This window comes from Camelina sativa, chromosome 11, assembly GCF_000633955.1.
Source record: "Camelina sativa cultivar DH55 chromosome 11, Cs, whole genome shotgun sequence".
Classification (NCBI taxonomy): Eukaryota; Viridiplantae; Streptophyta; class Magnoliopsida; order Brassicales; family Brassicaceae; genus Camelina; species Camelina sativa.
This window is the reverse complement of record NC_025695.1, coordinates 7,952,143-7,971,025: the sequence shown is the minus strand read 5'-3', so window position 1 is coordinate 7,971,025 and position 18,883 is coordinate 7,952,143. Positions and strand designations below refer to the sequence as shown.

Genomic DNA, 18,883 nt, shown 5'->3' with positions numbered 1-18,883 from the left:
GGATTGTTGTATTGTTTATATGTTGTATAAAAGATTTTACATTGAAGCTACACCTGAGAATCGACTTAATATTAGTTCTAATGCATGATTAGATGACTATAGACACACAATAATGTATAGATAGTATTCAACAGTTACTCAATATCTATTCAAATCCTTATTACCTTGCTTGCTATTAATAGCTGGAGGACTAAATTGCGTAGAGATTCCATGAGTTTGTCTTCGTTTAGTTTGATTACTGGATGAGCAAGCACAAAGCTAACATCCCTTGATTCTTGTAAAGATGTTAAGCTGGATTTGCAGCAGATCCTGCTTCATTATATCAACAAATGTGTGTTACTTTGATGATTACAATATAGATCAAATAACTTGGTAATGCCATAAACTAACTATCACCTTATTTGTTGTTTAAGGAAGATCCCATTGTTATGTTCCTTGTAATTGCTTTCTCTTGATCGATGGTGCTTCTCGACCATGTTTGGCAAGACCAGGTATGTTTGTAACATCCTTCAAAACCGTTCTTTTTGGCAAGTTTGATTTTGTAGTAGATCCTATAAGATACAAACAAATAAGAAAACAATAATTTAGTCCCTCCCATCTATGTTGTTCCTTGTACACTATCGATGATTTCACCTTTACATTTCCAACTCGTTTTGAAAGGCTTGATGTTAGCGAGCTTTCTTCATCCACGATTAGCAGCCTTGGTGACAAAATTGGCTGATAGATCTAAAATATTGAGTATTAAGTTTGTTCATTGAAGTTTGTATTTATATGACTAATAGAGACGGTTTCGGGAAATGATAAATTCTATAATATGCTTATTAGATATTAGTGATAAGATACATTAATTAATTTCTTTTACTAAAGATCTGGGATAGTTGCTAAAAATTAAAGAATACGAATATTTAGTTTTGAATTTAGAAGGTAAGGTGTAGAAATCGGTATTGTTAAGATTGGCTGATCTTTATCAGATTAAATGACGAGCAAAAATGGTAATTATTTAAAATGCTGCCGTTTATTACGTATGGTAAGTTGTCTAAAACTGTTTTGTCTATAATCGCTGATTTTATGAAATGTTTAAATTAGTAACAGAACTTATATGGTAGGTATTGAATATTATACTTTTGGATTTGATTTCTCCTACAGGTTTAAGAAGAAGAGAGTGTTTGGATACACTTCTAATATATCTAAGATCCGAATAAGGTTATGGCCAAACACTTAGGATCCGCGTCCCATCTCCAAATATAATGATTTTGTTGCCCTTCAATTTTTTTTTTTGAAAAATACTTAGGTGAACCTTTTTGTTGTCTTTTGTGAACCTTTTTGTTCACCCCCTTTTCTCTCAACCAATCAGAATCTTCCATCTAATATTTCATTTAAAAAAAAAATCAAAATTAAATTAAAAAGCAAAACAAATTAAGAAAACAAATTTTGTATACTTTTAATTAAGGAAAGTTAAATATTGGCTTGGTTTAGATTTTTAAAATTAGAACAAAAGTATATGTCGGTTTGGGTTTACAAATGAAATGGTTAGAGTTTAGATTTTACAATTAAAACGAAATTATATGTCGGTTTGGGTTTACAAATGAGGTGGTTAGGGTTTAAATTTTATAATTAGAACGAAATTATATGTCAGTTTGAGTTCATAAATGAGGTGGTTAGGGTTTAGATTTTACAAGTAGAACGAAATTATATGTCGGTTTGGGTTCACAAATGAGATGTTAAGGTTTAGATTTTACAATTAGAACGACATTATATATCGGTTTGGGTTCACAAATGAGATAGTTAGGGTTTAGATTTTACAAGTATAACGAAATTATATGTCGGTTTGGGTTCACAAATAAGATAGTTAGGGTTTAGATTTTACAAGTAGAACAAAATTATATGTCGGTTTGAGTTTATTAAAGAGCGGTTTAAGTTTTTAATTTTATAATAATGTATACAGATTTTATTTGCTTATTTTATAAGGGGGTGAATGAAGAGGTTTACCCCTAGGGTTGAACCCAAGTATTGTTTTTATTTTTTCTCTTCTTCCTTGCTTAATCGTAGGGGCAATATATGGAATTTTTTGTAAAGTTTTTTTTCTGCTTTTGTACTCCCCAATTAATAGTATAGAATAAAATATATTTTTCTATTATTTTGTTATTCATAGTCTTTTGTGATTTGCAATTTATATGTGCATATTTTAAAACTGTTTTTTTAACTTTAAAATGAGTTCATTGTTTTAGTTTTGATTGTAATAATTTAAATTTTTAATAGCAATAATTTGTGTATATATACAACATGTAAATGAGAATTTACTTTGAAGATTAATTTTTATTTATTACTTTCAACATTACTCTTTATTTATTATTAAATGTAAATGGAAACTTTATCCTTATTATATTGGATAAATTTAAAAGAAATCCTACTAACTGAATTTGAAACAAATAATAAATAAAATCCATTATACAAGCAAATGAGTAACGTGTGAGTAACGTTTGAAAATGTGAATGCAACATCCTACTTACAAATCGGATTATTGCTGGAGAGGTTGTTGCCAAAAAAATTCTGTAGAAAATCTGATTATTTTTATGGTACTATATCAGAAAAAAAAATTCTTAGTTGTTTAACTGAATGGATATTTCAAAATATATTTTTTAGCAACAAATTTAATAAATTAATATTTGTTAAATTATCTTAATTATCCTTAATAATCATATCTTTTTTTGTACTATTTTCAATGGCATTCTATTGTAATTTTTTACACTTTTAATGTTACTTTTATAAATGTATTTCTCAATTAATATAGTAGGATATGGTGGCCGATTTAATAATTTTTTAAAATAAAAAAAAAACATAAACAACTTGGATAGAAATAGAGAAGCATCAAAATATAGATAGTTATAAAGTAAATTAAAGTATATCATAAAAAGATAAGTAAATTTATTAAGAATATATATATATATATATATATATCCCGTGGTTAATTAAATAGATAAACAAAATATTCCCTAGGCTCATAGAGGGAATTGTTTAATTTAATATATATATAATAATAATAATATAAGAGATCTTTTAATATTAGTGTTATTAATGTACGGATTTATATATTTTTATAGTGTCACAAATTGAATTCTCATTTATACAGAAAGATCTTTGGTATGATATTCTTGTGAAAAGTTAATATGATTAACAAATTTAATAAATCCCAGAAGAAACACTATATATATATATATATATATATTATATTAAATCAGATCTTTAATTACTCCATGTGTTCCTATAAGAGGATGCCATATAGCCATATATTTGAGTTCAAATCTAACATTATTATGCAATAGTTTTTCTAATTAAATGTTTTAAGAGAAAAAAATCTAACCTATATGCTTTAAATTAATTCAAACAGATATCCACATGTATATGATGATGAACTTAGATATCCAAACAATGTTATATGATAAACATGAACCTACATATCAACATAATATATATACACTGTTAAAATGAAAGATACAAAAAACAAAGTAATAAAAATTAAAAAGACCTCATAATTTAAAGAGTTTCAAAATTAAGAGCCATGGCAAAAGGAGATGAGAAGCTAAAAGTAATCCATAGAATCAAGAAATCTTCATCAGCTTGTTTTCATGGCGACGACAAATACGATAATACTGAAATATTTTCAGATCATGAATATATTCCCATTGATCTAACGAGGGAGATACTTATGAGACTGCCTGCAAAATCTATCTTGAGGTTTCGTTGTGTATCAAAGCTATGGTTGTCTATCACCACCCAACAAGATTTCATCAATTCGTTCGCGGTTCGACAATCATCAATTCCTCCCCAAAGTCTTCTTCTCACCTTCACCGATTATGATATTGAGTGGAAGAAATTCTTCTGCATGCTGCCTTTAAATGAGAAGTCTACAAGTTATTCTGATGTGGACAATTTTCATATCATTTCCCCTTTAAAATATTGTCAACGATACAGCTGCAGTAGCATTTCTATCAATGGCTTGATCACTTTCGGAAACAAGACAGAGATTGTAATTTGGAATCCCACCATGAAAAACATACAACCTTGCTTAAACCTAAAATCCCTAAAGTCGTAGGTAGCTGTTTAGGATACGATCCTATGGAGAATACATATAAACTACTATTGATGGCCTGTTATTCTTATATATTAGGGGAAGAATATCAAAACCCTCAAATTCTTACATTAGGATGTCAAGAATCATGGAGGGTGATCGAAAATAGCCCTTACCATAAGGCTAGGAGTGATTTTTATTGCATCAAAGGAGTTGTGTATTATGAAGCAGAAATATATTTTGAAGAAGATGGAGACGATCATAGCATTGTCCCTCCGTTTCCCAAAGAAATCCTGGCTATGAATTTGAAAGAGATCATTATGAGTTTTGATGTGAGGTCTGAACAGTTCAAATCAATCCAAATACCTGGTGGTGTGCCCCTATATGAATCAAATCTTGACCAGTCTTTAATGAGTTACCAAGGAAAATTAGCATGGGTTTGCAGTTATTCGAATATTATCAAAATATGGGTTTGGCAGGGTGCTGAAAAACAAGACTGGTCAGAAAATGAATTTGTTATGCCTTTGCCTATAAGAGATTTGCTTGGGACGACTTGGTCGTTAAATGGTGCCACTAGTACTGGTGAGTTTATCTATGTAGTAGTATTAGGAAATTTGTTTAAAGATATTTCTGTTTTTATTTATGATCCAGTGAGAGAGACGATCAGAAGTGTCAAAGGACTTGACTATGAGAAACTTAGGCGTTGTTATGGATCTAGCAACGAAAGAATGTTTTTTCTCACATCTTATCCGGATCACATCGAAAGTCTCATATCTCCAGAAAACCTTGTTTGATTATGTCTTTCATGTGTTTTAGGTTTTTGTTGTATTCCTTTTAAAAAACAAAAACAAAAATCTCATTTGAGAGGTTTTTTATAGTTTACATTTCATAGTATTGTCTTCCCCACCATTGACAACTTAATGATAACTACTATTGATTTTTTACATTGCAAGTACTTATACATATCTCTTCTATTGAACCAACGAAACAATCATTTCTTTTGAAATTTGCTTTCGAAATAGTTAAGAAAACATATACCATTATATATCTAATGGTTAGCTGAACAGAAATAAATTCTACATTTATTTTGAGATGTTATTAATTAACACATCAACAAAACAAAATTTTCCACTTTAATTTGTACGTAGGAAAATAATTTTTTTTTAGCTTTTTCTGAAATAAATTAATTTAAACATATGTTAACATGAACCTACATATACATAGATGTATATATATTTATATAGTTGTAAATATATATATATATATATAGTTGTAAAATCAGAGATTGAAAATTAGGAGACATGGAGAAAAGAGAAGAGAATACAAAAGAAATTCATAGACACACAAACATAATCTTCATCAATCATCAACCTCTTTTCATGGCGACTAATTCTAATAATCAAAGTCAAGATTAGTGGTAACTAATTTTCGTTATTCCTACTTTATTATTTTCCGAAGTATATGACTTTTTTTGTAGACTATATGTGATATACATGGGTTATTAGCTGGTTATAAAATTAAGACATTAATAATTTAAATGTATTTAATTGTATCATTTGTATAATTTAGCTTTACGGCGAGTTCGCTTGATAATCGAGATCGAGATTTTTAAGTGTATTTAAGTGTATCATTCATTCATTTGTACTGATCTAATTTAAAGAATAATATCACTTAAAGAAATAAAATATATAATCAATTTTTATAATGTAAACAAACTTTTTACAAATCTTACAAAATCTTCATAATTAAAACAATATAGAATCTTATTTATTATTTTTAAGATTTACATAATAAGCTTTTACCATTTTAATAAATATCATATCTTAAAGTTATTATTTGTAGTATCACAATTTAAAGTTATATGTACAACATTTTGCATATCTTATTACATATTCCATTATTATTTACCAATTGAAATGTAATTAGTTATATGATAAAATGAGTTATAAACTTGTAATTTTTATAAAAGATGACAGTTTAAATATAAAATATCAAGATTATATGATGATATTGTTTAATACTAAAATTATTAAAAAATTATTTTAATATATAAAAATTAAAATATTTTTATGTATAAAATAAAATTGAATCCGTGGGTAATAATTTAGTTGTTAAACTAAAACAATAATAGTCAGATGGAGAAAAGTCAGACGAAGATGGAGAGTTTGTTTTAAAATAATTAGATGAATGACATATGCGCAATTACGTGGAAGCTTCAGCGTTTTTCACGCCATTTATTACAAAAGCTTCTTCTTCTCAAATTAATCTGCAACATCATTGTTTTGTTTCTCCTGGTTAAAATATCATTTGACACATTAAACAGATCTGTGATTGTGTTTTGATCTCGTGACAAACAAGAAACTAACACAGGTTCTTCTCTTCTCCTTCTTTTTTTTTTCCTTTCGTCCTGATTCTTGTGTGACATTAATTGTCTGATTGTGAAACTTGTCCTTTATCTATTATGTCTCTATTTAGTTTTTATTTTTCCCCCGTCATTTATTGAATCTAGATCTCGTTTTGATAATCTTGGAATCAGACAGCGTTCGTGTTTTTGGACAGACAAAACGTTAAGCTGCCTTGTCTTACAAGAAACTAGATTTTTGTTTGGAGGGTGAATCTACGATCCGATCTCGAAGCACAGAGACATGGGAGGTGTAGTGACGAAATCCGAATCTCTGGAAACAGAATGGGTACCAGAGACAAAGTTAGAGGCTAAGATCATAGAAGCCGTGCAACGCAGGGCAACGAGAGGCACCACAATGAAATCTTTTAACAGTATTGTCCTCAAATTCCCAAAGATCGATGTTGGTCTTCGAAACTGCAAAGCTATTTTCCAAGAGTTCGGTGAGTGCAAGCACCGGCAGATTCTAGATCGCTGCTTTTTTTTTTTCTCTCATGAGCTGATGGTTGTTTACTTGGTTGGTTTGGGGCAGATGAGGATTCCAACGGGTCTATCGATCACACGGAGCTAAAGAATTGTATCAGGAAGCTAGAGATCTCGTTCGAGGAAGATGAGATAAATGATTTGTTCAAGGCTTGTGACATTAACGAGGATATGGGGATTACATTTACAGAATTCATTGTTCTTCTCTGTCTTGTCTATCTTCTTAAGGACGATTCATCCACTCTCCAAAAGGTAACCCACAAATCAATGCTCAGTTTGATAAATCGGTTTATCAGTTGTTCGTGGTTTGTGAGAGTTTTTGGTATGATGAATAGAAATGGACGATGGGAATGCCAAAGCTGGAACCAACATTTGAGACACTTGTGGACACATTTGTGTTCCTGGACGACAACAAGGACGGATATGTTAGCCGCGATGAGATGGTCCGAGCCATTGATGAATCTGGAGAACGATCATCTGGGCGTATTGCAATGAAGAGATTTGGTCTAGTCCCTATCTCTTTCTCTCTATATATATAAAATTCCTCTGCTTCTCAAGCTTTGTCCTTCCTTGAACCGAGTTATATTGATATTGATTCTTATGTCTGCAGAGGAAATGGACTGGGACAAGAACGGAATGGTGAACTTCAAAGAGTTTCTGTTCGCATTTACGCAGTGGGTTGGGATAGATGAGAATGAAGAAGAAGAAGAAGAAGAAGAAGACAACAAAGAGAAGGCTTGAATTTGATGAGTTTCTAACTCTATATACGTGTTTTGTGTTTGCAGAATGTAGTCAGCAAGTAACAAAAGATATAAGTTGATGCAAACAGAATAATTCATTACCAATACACAAACCATGATGTTTTACCCAAAAACTGGCTTTAACTAACAAAACTTATTAGTAGTCTCCAACTAAACCATATAAAGAAAAGAACAAGCAAGCCACAATTAATCTCGGACAGAGACAGCGACAGAGACAAAAGACTCATGCCTTTGTATTGCCCCTAGTTCTGTCGTCTGAACCCTATCCGGGACACGATAAATAAGATAGACACAGAATCATATACGACGGTGTTTTTTTTTTTTGTTTTTTTATTCCAGAGATTAGAAACGGTACCGGTAACCCGAGGAAGTGGAGGATGGGATGGAGACAGAATCTCCAAAGCCTTCTTGTTTTGAAGGAAGCGGTTACGGTGCATATATACCTTCTTGGAAAAGGTGAGAGACGCAAGCAAACACATGAATTCAGGTGTGCTTTTAGCCCCTTGTCTTGGCTCTCTTCATGCCGAGGCTATTGTAAGGGGAGATGGAACCAGACATTGGAGAGCCTTCTTCTCGAAGACTTCCGTTGAGAAGAGCCAATTCACGTAGCTGTTGTTTCTTGTAGAAATCATGAGTTTCCTCCTAAAACAAAACATAACAAATAGATAATTATATAGATAACTACTATGCGTATCTCTTGGTTTAAGATCTTTGAAGAGCTATGAACAAACCACGGGAGTAAGTAGATCGTCAAGTATTTCACGAGCTTGCATGAGACGTGCATCCACAATTTCAATGGGTAGTTCTGCCTCGACTAAGATGTGGAGTGGTTCATTGAGGTGCTCATACCCTGGCTTCCCTCTCATCATTTCCTCCTGCAACAACAATGTTATAGAATGAAGATACAGTTGGAGTCAAGGGGGGTATTCTTACCTGAACATATGAAAAATGTAAATAACCTTAATCGGATCTTTAATGCTGCCTCTCCCCCTTATCAGCACACGGCAATCAGTACTCGCTTCCACTCGTTTGAGGGAGTTTCCTCTAGGACCCAAGAGGCGACCAACAAAATTGTACTGCAAATTATCAAATTATAGTTTATACACTTTGGCAAAGATAGTTTAGGCTCTCAGCACGGAAGGTAAAGATTCATACGTTAGGGTATTTGTCGACTGGAATATCCACCCTGATTGTTCGCTTGACGATGAGACCAGACGAGCTACCAGGAGAGTTTAGCCAATTTGGTGCTGGAGATGATGAAACAGATCTCTGCAAATCAAAAGATTAACAAACAACCTGTTAAAAGCCATGTCAACCTTAACGCATAAGAACCTGTTACAGACATATATGATTGCAGCATCAAAACCAAGAAGAAGATGAAATAAATCTTATCAAATACTTCTTCCACGGAATAAGGGGCAATGTATTGCATTGTCGCAACTTAGCAACCTGTAATTGCTTATCCTAATTCATGATATTCATAGAATAATTTGTAAAGATTAGAGCATGTTACATCCAATCCTTCACAAGCTGCACCTATAAATTTAATATCTAGTTACTGCACTGACCCAAAGTCAAAAACATTGCACAACATTACTGATATACAGTGTTAGCCCTGGCTACCTGTCATTATGAACTACGATTAACCGTAAGTCAAAGCAAGTTATGTCAGTATGACTTAAAGTCACGAAAAGCTTCTACAGCAATAGTATGAATTAGATGAAAAAGAGTTATGTTAATGGTTAGTAGTCATACTTCTGATGGAAATTGTGAGGGCCATCCGTTCATGTCAGCTCTTGCATTCTGAAATATCCCTCCAGAAGCCAGAGGGCTAGGGTGGTCAAACCTACTCTGACTTAAAGCATTCTCCAACAGCGTGGTTACACGCAAAATTTCTGTTCCAAAAAATGTCAATTTTCAAGAGTAAGACGCACCAGTTAGAATTAGTCAACAAATCCATCACCAACAATGATAGTGGAATGGAGAGACATCATAGTCTCAACTAAGTTAGTGAATATTAACGTTCACACTCTAGTTAAAATAGATTGTAACAGACTGCAGACAAGAACTATACAGTGAACTTTTGCTATCATGTCTACGAAGGTCACACGTGTGATCTTTTCAATATCAGAAAGGTTTTTTATGCAGGGATTCCTATGAGACACAACTCAAGAGTAAGAATTCCAAGAAATTAGTTCTTCGTAATAAGATCAACATCAGTGAAAAGTCATGTCTAAACTCTACTAGAACAACAATTCAACTGAAATACTCCGCATTGTCGTTGAATGTTCTAATTAATAGTAAGGGAAGTAAGACTAATTGTCTTATTGGATAGTAAGAAATCTCACTTACAGGGTTGTACAACTACTCTGTCATGTGTTTTTTGCTAACATCTAACTAAATGAAATCCTTATGTATAAAAGTCGTAGTTCTGAAGCAAGAAACAATTGCAGTAGATCTTACGAAGAAGAAAAGAAACTCTAATTATAAAAGTATGGCGCGCTCACCTTGGCTCATCAGCCGGCAAAGATGTGGAAGCATGGGCAAAAATGGAGTAAGCTTGTGACGTTCTGCAAGTAACTCAGAAAGATACCTGCCAAGAGAGAAATCGCAGATTATCCAAATTAGTATGACCTTGAGGATACAAGAAAACAAGAAGTTCAACTAAATTTCACTTAACAATCACGTTTTAATAAGCGTATGTAAGAAAATGTCAGATCCTAATTTAGATTAATCTATCCAGTTTCTTCAGCAAATCCTTGCTCCGAACATCAGCATATAGGCAGAGTGGAGGTATTTATAGCTTCACGAAGTCAACCATCAACACAACAGATGATTCTATAAGATATTGAAGCACTAACAAATCCATTACCCAATCGATAAAAGACAAACAAGGTTCATAGATTCAGATAAATGTTTTCAAATTATAAGTATAATAGTTTTTATATAGAATCCAGTACACAACTGAAGTAGATTGAGCAAAAAAAAAAAAAAAAAAGCTTAATTTGCAGTGGTGGGTAGGTAGCAACTCAACAACACATATTTGAAAATCGAAGGGAGCATCAGAAATAGAAAGCATAGATCTCAGTACGAGAAACAAGAACCAGAAATGAAAAATAGACGATACCAAAAACAAAAACAAAAAAAAGTTTCGAGATTTGCGATAAAAATTAAAACTTTAAGATCCAAATCAGTAGAACAGAGATAGAACAAAAAAAGAAAACAAGTCAACTACAAGAAGAAGAAGAAGAAAAAAAAAAACAGAGATTGATTTAAATTACTTCTCTTGCTCAACGATGAAAGAAGGCTGTGATCGGAGACCACCACCAGAGAAGTTAGGTGACTGAGGAGCCGACGGAGGCACAGAAAGAGGCGGCGGATACGTAACAAATCTGCCTCCACCAGTAACACCACCAACTCCGCCTCCTCCACCACCACCAAGTGAAGTCATCATCATCATCACAACCACGACGGCTACTTCTTCTTCTTCTTCTTCTTCCTCCTCAGCTGTTTGTTACCTGGAGAAACAACTGAACAGAGATAGAAAAGAACGGAGCGGAGCTGGGCGGAGATCGAGGAGGTGCGGCGGCGGCGGATCAGTAGGGAGCTAATCTGGCACACACACACACAAGTATTTTATTAAGACCTCTAAAATCTACAATAGACGTCGGTGGATGGTGTTTTCTTTTTTTGGGCCTTTATAGCTGTGTGCGTCTGTGTTTGTGGGACTGATTGATTCATTTTGATATTACCGGACATAAAACTCGTGTTTTTTTTACCGCTCCTTAGAAGCTTCTTACTGACTCAGAAGGTTTCTGGATACAGCTGGTTCCCTCTTAATCATTGAGAGGCTACCTACCTTGACCTGGCCCGCTTCTTCTACTATTTCACGTTTGTTGATTTGAATTTGTGTCAATCTCGGTTCGGTTCTGTAAATTTCTTGGTTTACCGGATTTGTCAAAAACGCTGCGTTTCTTTACCAAGCCAAAGAAAGCGCTTCTTTTATAACATTCGTCTCTACTTACTAAATCTGGTGGCTTGTAATTGTACCGATTGGGCTAGTTAATTGCTATATGAAAACGTTCAAACCGAGTATGATACAGAGAGATCAATACATCATAATCACAATAAGCAGAGAGAGAGACAGAGAAACACAGCAACTAATACAGATTTGGTCCAACACATACGCAATAACAAAAGACAGAACTATATAATAATTTTGAACTGGGAAGTGTGAGCCTCATGGGTCATAAGGGAAATCTCCCTTGTTCCACAAGTAACGGCTCCAATCTTGACCTAATTTCGTAACCTTGATCATGATGGAAATGATCATCTGCCTTGTTTATTATGAATTTATCCGATACACCACTCAATCAATCATTGAGTTTGCGTGCGACCATCACGGAGTTCACAAAGCCATCAGACATAGACGGGTGATAAATCGCCAAGACCTCGAAACCTTTTAGATCGCAAGGATCAACGTCTACATATAGGAAAGATCTAATTAGTTAAGGCCTCGTGCACTCCTAAGCATGAGAAGAGCTTGAGGAGACATGTGATTCTCCAAGTGTTCAATGACTTTGACTTTGGCTTCCTTGTCCACCCCAACAAGAGATGCCAAGAAAACGACATCGTAGTCACTTAGAATCTCCGTGGCGTCGAGTATATCCGTTGTGTGAAAGATCATGCGATTGGAGAGGTCGGGATCGCGTGAGACAAGGCAGGAAGCAAGGGAATTGGCTTGAGGGTCGATGTCGATGTTGTGAAACGTCGTGTTTGGGAGGTGAAACTTAGCCAAGACGACGGATGTTAAGGGCATCGAACCGGAACCGATGAAAGCGATCTTCGTCGGGACATGGCTCGTGTGTTGCGTGAGGAGATCGAACTCGACCTTACTAAGTTTGAGGTAGTTTGTGTAGTAAGGATAGAGATCTAAATGGTGAAGTGGGTCTTCAAGAGATCCTAAGATCGTGGAGAAGTGTTGCTCCGAATATCCTTCGGCTTCACTACGTAGCTTGACGAGATTAGTTCTGATGGCTTGGAATTTTGGGCACATCTTCTTAGCGTCGATGTTTGTCTCCGTCGGCAAGCACGTGGACATGATCTGTCCGAACAAGGAGTCTACATGTTCGGAAGGTTTTAAGGCTCTTGAGTTTAGATATTTGGTTGTACAGGTTAAGAATTTGCTTCTCGAATAGAGTCTTTTGGCAAGCCATGTCGACCCTATGAAAATATTTTGACCTGGTTTAAAGAGTTTGAAGGGATCTCTGTATAGTGGCTCTTGGCCGCTTGGTATATATTTATCGGCACGTGTAGGTCCATGTCTTTTGCATCGACGATTAATCAGAAGTTCCCACAACTTCCATGCATCACCTAAAATAATTTTGAATTATATAGTTCGAATCTCAACCCTGGGATATACTTTTAAAAATATATATATATAATAATAGAACTTTGGACCAACAATTAAACTAAATTGTTGTTAAGTCACAACTAATTTAATTAGTTTCTTAGTCTTTCATTTATTGGCGAAAAATGGATGCATATCGCCATTATTGACGTTCCCATGAATGCATGTTTAACTATCGAGAAAACGACAAATAAATCGACCAACTCTGTGGACCAACCAAATAAACTAACGTGTTGATCTCAAGTTCTCAACCAATTTAGCCTCCTCGTCTTCTTTTGTTATTAAGAAAAATAGATATATTCCCTAGACATGCAGGGCTGCATGTATGGTACATGTAAAACATTTCACATAGTTGCACTTGCATGATAAACAACGACAAAAAGTTTACTAGCTGACCAAAATTTTGAGGAAAATTAATTCATAGAACTATTAATTTTATGAAAATGCATGGTTTTTTAATAGATTATCTTGAAATTAAAGAGTGTTTAGATATTTTAATTATTATAATTTATGAGTTTTGGTATACTCATATACATATTACTCTAGAGTTTTAAGAAGGAACTAACCACTGATGAGCAAAAATAAACATGTAATAGGAGACGCGTTAAGGTTCGCTCTCGGACCAAAAATTTTAAATTAGTTATCATAATACCATATTGAAAGCGAGATTCGCATAAGTTTAGGATTGGACAAACATGTAAGTAGAACATTCACCAACAGGGAAGTAATCATTACTCCTACGTCCACCACTCCCTCTCTTGTTGATATAACCCGGATACTGACTCAGCTCGAACTTCGATTTCTTAGCCAGCCTCAAACCTTCTCCATTAGCCAGCTTCTTTATTCCCCAATCGCTAAATGGATACGTTGTCTTGTGTGTAATGTGAATCTCCCCGTCGTCTTTCAACATTTCCTCAGCGTTCTCAAGAAACCCCCTCACTAACTCTTTGTGGCCTCTGATCCAAAACACTACGTCTTATCATTACATCGGTCCAAATAACTACTATATTGTAAAAGAAAATGAACGAGTTAGTTACTCGATGGCTCTAGATAAAAATTCACGACCAAAGAAACGAGATCCTGCGTGAGGGAAATTGAAGACAATGCGGTCATAGCGTTGCAGGCTCAAACTATTATCGAAGCTCATTTTGTTTACGTCAACCTCATGCTGGATATCGCACCCGAATCTCTTCAATATGCCTATGTTATCCATTGCATCCATATACTTTACGCACAATTCATCTACATGTAAGATTTTGTTGATTCAAGTCATCAGTCACATGGTTAATACTACTAGCTATAGATAAACATAAATATTATATATACACTCCTAAAATATGGTTTTTATATACCTTCCGAATCGAGAGAGGTCGCGGTAATGTTCATGGCCGAGCCAAAAGCTGAAGCTAGACATAGTGAGAATGAGAAGTTTCCTTCTCCAACAAGAAGGATTTTGTGTTTGCTACTATAGGGTCCTATCCATTTTTCTGAAATCTCCATTACATCTGAAGACTTCCTTTCCTATAAACCATATATATATATATACACACACACACACACATAGAGTCAAAACACAAAGGGTTGCTTCAAGTTCATTGTCTTGATTATTATTCGGCTCTTAGAGTTCTGTGCCGGTTTGATATATCGAAGTTACTTACTTACCCTTTCATGTACCTTCTTCTTGTCAAAATAAAACCGTTTCACATTCATTTATTCTTATAACTAGGATCTTAAATATCATATTTGAAAGTTGAATTCATTACCTTTAGACCTTTTACGAGTTTATCCATTATTAAATAAATCAAAATATCTTGGTCATTTTACCGTTAGATCAAATCATCGCCAATTAAAAAAAAACACATGACGTTTGATAAAGATATCAGTAATTAAAATTGATATTTGGCTGTAGTGAAAATTTTTCATACTCTAGTTATCTTTGTATTTTATCGGCGTGTGGGGGTTTTTTTGCACGTAATTTTAATTCTTATCACGATATCACATAAAATAGTGTTTTAATTATATGGACTAAAACATGAGCGAAATTCATATTGGGTTCTGAATAAAATATGCAATATAGAAATCAACTTATTTTTGTTTCACCAATTGTTTTTCTCACTGATAATACTCTTAAAAAGATCCAGGAGATTAAAATGATCAACTTACAAAGAAAAACCATGATCATTGCCAAAAGACAAAAATGTAATTATTATGACTTTTCCAAGGGGGGAAAAAGCTTTATCTTAGTGGTGAAGTGTTTTATGGATCCGCAACTAACCACACATTACAACTACCCAAAAAAAAAAGTGAGAAGAAAAACGAAGTACAGCAGTACCCAAGGAAGCAAACTCATTTTTATCTTCATCCAAACCCAAAGATAAAGCCGAAATGTTATTTTTCAAACATTTTGATTATCTTAATACAAAACCCAAAGATAAATCTTAAAACAACTTAAGTTTTGTTATCAAAAGAAAACAGAGTAATATATAGGTTAATCAATACTGCTCCTCAAATCCTATTGATTCTTTTCTAAAAATAACATTTATCTAGATATTTTCATACAGTATAACTAAGACTTTTAATATGTCAATTAAGTCCTAGACTATCTGTATTTTGTCCCCTGTAATCAGTCAAAACTCTTTGAAATCTCAGATTTAATTAGGAAAATCCACTTGTTAAGAAGAAAAATGAAAACGCATGTAGTTTTCAAACTTTAAATCCACCGAGATTTGCTTTAGTAGTTCTTCAAAACGACACGCATGGTCCCACTCATTTCAAAACCAAACCCCACTACGCAAATTGCAAAGCTCTCTTCTTTTGCCCAAAACTCTCGCTTTCACTTTTTTTTTTTTCACACATCAAAAACTTAACTTTATTTTTCTCCTATTTAACCCATAACCATTACACATTTCCAAATTTCCTTTCATTGATCACATAACCCATGCCAAATCTACCACCTCTTCCTCCTCCACCGCAGTTGCAACCGTCCGAAACGCCGCCATGGGAGACACCATCTTCTGTATGGTATACTCCAAGAACCACCCCATGGAGAACACCACAAAGTACGCTGTCAACACCAGTTAGCCAAGTGGTCTTAACAAAGCCAGCAACGGTTAGATTCAACAGTCTTGATACAGAGGCGAGGAAAGATGCAGATAGGGTGATTCTCCGGCAGCCACGGAATAGCAAGACTAGTCTGTGGATATGGTGTGTTGCCGGTTTATGTTTTGTGTTCAGCCTTTTACTTATCTTCCTTGGGATTGCTACGTTGATTGTGTTTCTTGCGATAAGACCAAGAACGCCTGTTTTTGACATCCCCAACGCCAACCTACACACGATCTACTTTGACTCTCCACTGTTTTTCAACGGCGATTTGTCCATGTTGGTGAATTTTACCAACCCTAATAAGAAGATTGAAGTGAGGTTTGAAAAGCTTGGAATTGAGCTCTTCTTCTTCAATAGGTTGATTGCACAGCAAGTGGTTCAGCCATTCTCTCAGAAAAAGCGCGAGACGAGGTTGGAACCAATCCATTTGATCTCTAGTTTGGTATGCTTGCCTGTAAACCACGCAGTGGAACTCAGGAGACAGGTGCAAAACAACAAGATAGAATATGAAATTAGAGGTACCTTCAAAGTCAGAGCTCATTTTGGAATGATTCATTACTCTTATCTGCTACACGGGAGGTGCCAACTTCAGATGACCGGTCCACCAACCGGAATCCTGATATCTCGTAGCTGCACGACGAAGAAACAATGAAGAAGACGATATGGTTCTCTGAGTCAGAAGTCATCTTCAAAGTCTCTAGTTTGGCATGTTCTGCAACTGTATCTCTATTTGCTTGCCCACAAATTGTATAAAAGAACAAGACCTAGTGAACTCTATCCAAGAACAGAGATCGGAGTTTGTACTATTTCCAAGATAAAGAAACTGGAAAGATATTATCTTTCTACGCAACAGATTCATAATTGATCCATTAGACACAGTGCCAAGAACAGTGTTGTATTTTAATACAGTTCAACATACCTGAACCACCATAGAAAAGATTTAAGACCAAAAGCAAAAGAGGTACAAGCATTAGATTCCTATGTTGGTTCCCTTTACTTAAAGTAATCAAAAACACACAAGATAATAAAGAGGAAGCTTACCCATTTTCTACCATTTCCCAACATAGAGGATTTTAAAATTCAAAATACCAACTAAAATTAATATTTTTTCGAGGAAAGTTTTGATATTAGATACAATGGTCTCAGGGAGAGAAAAGTTAAGCAAAAATTGGTTGGCTAAAACCACAACTGGTTTCATTAGACAGACATGTAAAGCTGATTGTATATTATACCCCACAAGTCTCAGCTAATGGGGCTTTAAGAAACATTAACGGTAGACTGAAACAGGGATCATCGGAAAGAAGTAAAGCAACCAAATCTCTTTCTTTTTTCTGCAGTCCCTCAAACCAACTAGTATCAATGATTAGACAATACCAATTTTCAGTATCTAGAAGAATGAAAAATGAACAAGAAACTTCGCATGTCTAATGGTGGACATGAATATACCATGTTGCTCCATAAATCCCTTATACTTTCCTTAGGTGATGTGACACTAACGATTCAAACTTAGCCATATGGATACTAAGCTAGAGCATCCTCTGATCCTATTCATCTCTCGAGAACTCTCGAAGCGTAGACATCAAAACTTAATATCAAGAAACCATAGCAAAAGAAGACCTTGACGCTAGCAAGATAAAGGGACTTCAGTTTGAAAATTGCAAATCATGTGGTGAAAACATTATATATTAATCGGGATATATCCTCCAAAACGATTCAATATTTTGGCACAATCAATATCCATCTCTCATTTGGAGAATCCATAGATACAACATGATCCTCCTGATCAACCTCTTAAGCCTCAACATTATTAATAGGTCTCGCGACCAAAAACCAAAGCAAATGGACATAAGAAGAAAAAGAATCTGGACCTGACTTCTTCCATTGCCTCACCTTCAAACCTCAGCCGGAGTCTTAGCCACAATAGAGAGAGCATGTAACCCGTTCTTTAACTCCTCTTGCAACAAGTCATAAATCAGCCTATGCCTCTTGACCAAGCTTTTACCTTGGAAAGCATCCGAAACGATTCGCAAGTTGAAATGTGTTTCCCCATCATCACCAGCACTACCTCTAACAGCAGCATGCCCTGCGTGCTGGTAAGAAACATCTTCAACTTCTAACTCAACAGGATTCAACTCCTTCTCCAATTTCTCTCTTATCCTCTTCCCTCTACCCCCTAAAGCAACAACATCTGACCCACTATCAGAATCTTCTGCTCCCAAATCCTCAACAAAACTAGGCTTGGACTCCGTATCATTGTCAACAACACTTGCTCCACCGTTTGTTTCAGGAGTAGGTACGAAGCTAGACTCTAAACTCTCTCCAGAACTTGAATCTTCCTCACCTTTCACTTCCAAATGAAGAGCCTTTTTCTGCATCAGCTTAAGCATATTAAGGAATCCATTGTTTCTAGAAGGAGACAGACTCTGCTGCAAACCTAGAAGAAGGGCAAAATCAGGTGTAACCCTCAAAATCTCAGGGACAGGTCTACCAGATAAACCTTGAACTAAAAGAGCAGCTAAGCCTTTAGTGATAGACGAATCAGAATCAGCTTCATAGACAACGTTGCGTTGGTCATCAAAGAAAGCCCTAACCCAAACCTGAGAAACGCAACCTTCAACTTTATTCTCCCTCGTCTTGAATTGAGGATCGAGTGGTTT

General features: G+C 34.8%; 5 protein-coding genes and 2 pseudogenes across 10 annotated transcripts in view; 3 read left to right on the top strand and 4 right to left on the bottom strand.

The window, feature by feature from the left end:
* LOC104727733 lies at nucleotides 3,560–4,863 on the top strand (annotated as a pseudogene).
* On the top strand, nucleotides 6,322–7,827 carry LOC104722304 (probable calcium-binding protein CML21). 2 transcript variants are annotated; one of them, XM_010440446.2, is made up of 5 exons: nucleotides 6,322–6,439; nucleotides 6,629–6,913; nucleotides 7,003–7,205; nucleotides 7,289–7,457; nucleotides 7,564–7,827. In XM_010440446.2, the coding sequence occupies exons 2-5, from the start codon at nucleotides 6,715–6,717 to the stop codon at nucleotides 7,692–7,694; spliced, it is 702 nt and encodes a 233-aa protein (XP_010438748.1). In that variant the 5' UTR covers nucleotides 6,322–6,439; nucleotides 6,629–6,714; the 3' UTR covers nucleotides 7,695–7,827. The 2 variants fall into 2 exon arrangements, with proteins under 2 accessions (XP_010438748.1, XP_010438747.1); XM_010440445.2 differs by having other exon boundaries at nucleotides 6,606–6,913.
* LOC104722305 (KH domain-containing protein At4g26480-like) lies at nucleotides 7,754–11,206 on the bottom strand (the record flags this gene model as incomplete). Its single annotated transcript, XM_010440447.2, is given in 7 exon segments — nucleotides 7,754–8,356; nucleotides 8,446–8,589; nucleotides 8,674–8,790; nucleotides 8,870–8,983; nucleotides 9,470–9,609; nucleotides 10,222–10,307; nucleotides 10,996–11,206. Coding segments are annotated over 7 exon segments (927 nt in total). The 3' UTR covers nucleotides 7,754–8,209.
* Nucleotides 12,088–12,943, bottom strand: LOC104722303 (annotated as a pseudogene).
* On the bottom strand, nucleotides 13,804–14,624 carry LOC104722302 (uncharacterized protein At4g26485). Its single transcript, XM_010440444.2, has 3 exons — nucleotides 14,477–14,624; nucleotides 14,162–14,366; nucleotides 13,804–14,080 (listed from the first exon to the last, which is right to left on the bottom strand). The coding sequence occupies exons 1-3, from the start codon at nucleotides 14,622–14,624 to the stop codon at nucleotides 13,804–13,806; spliced, it is 630 nt and encodes a 209-aa protein (XP_010438746.2).
* On the top strand, nucleotides 15,831–17,272 carry LOC104722301. Its single transcript, XM_010440443.2, has one exon. It carries the CDS (start codon nucleotides 16,063–16,065, stop codon nucleotides 16,876–16,878), a length of 816 nt encoding a protein of 271 aa, XP_010438745.1. The 5' UTR covers nucleotides 15,831–16,062; the 3' UTR covers nucleotides 16,879–17,272.
* The window catches only part of LOC104722300 (sufE-like protein 1, chloroplastic/mitochondrial), a 2,451-nt gene continuing 1,461 nt past the window's right edge, over nucleotides 17,894–18,883 (bottom strand). The window contains exon 2 of one of the 5 annotated variants that reach the window (XM_019232663.1): nucleotides 17,894–18,574. In XM_019232663.1, the coding sequence (XP_019088208.1) occupies nucleotides 18,119–18,574 (456 nt within the window). In that variant the 3' untranslated portion in view covers nucleotides 17,894–18,118. Of the gene's footprint in view, nucleotides 18,880–18,883 lie in introns of all 5 variants that reach the window. The other 4 variants (XM_019232664.1, XM_010440441.2, XM_019232661.1 and 1 more) reach the window with 4 other exon arrangements.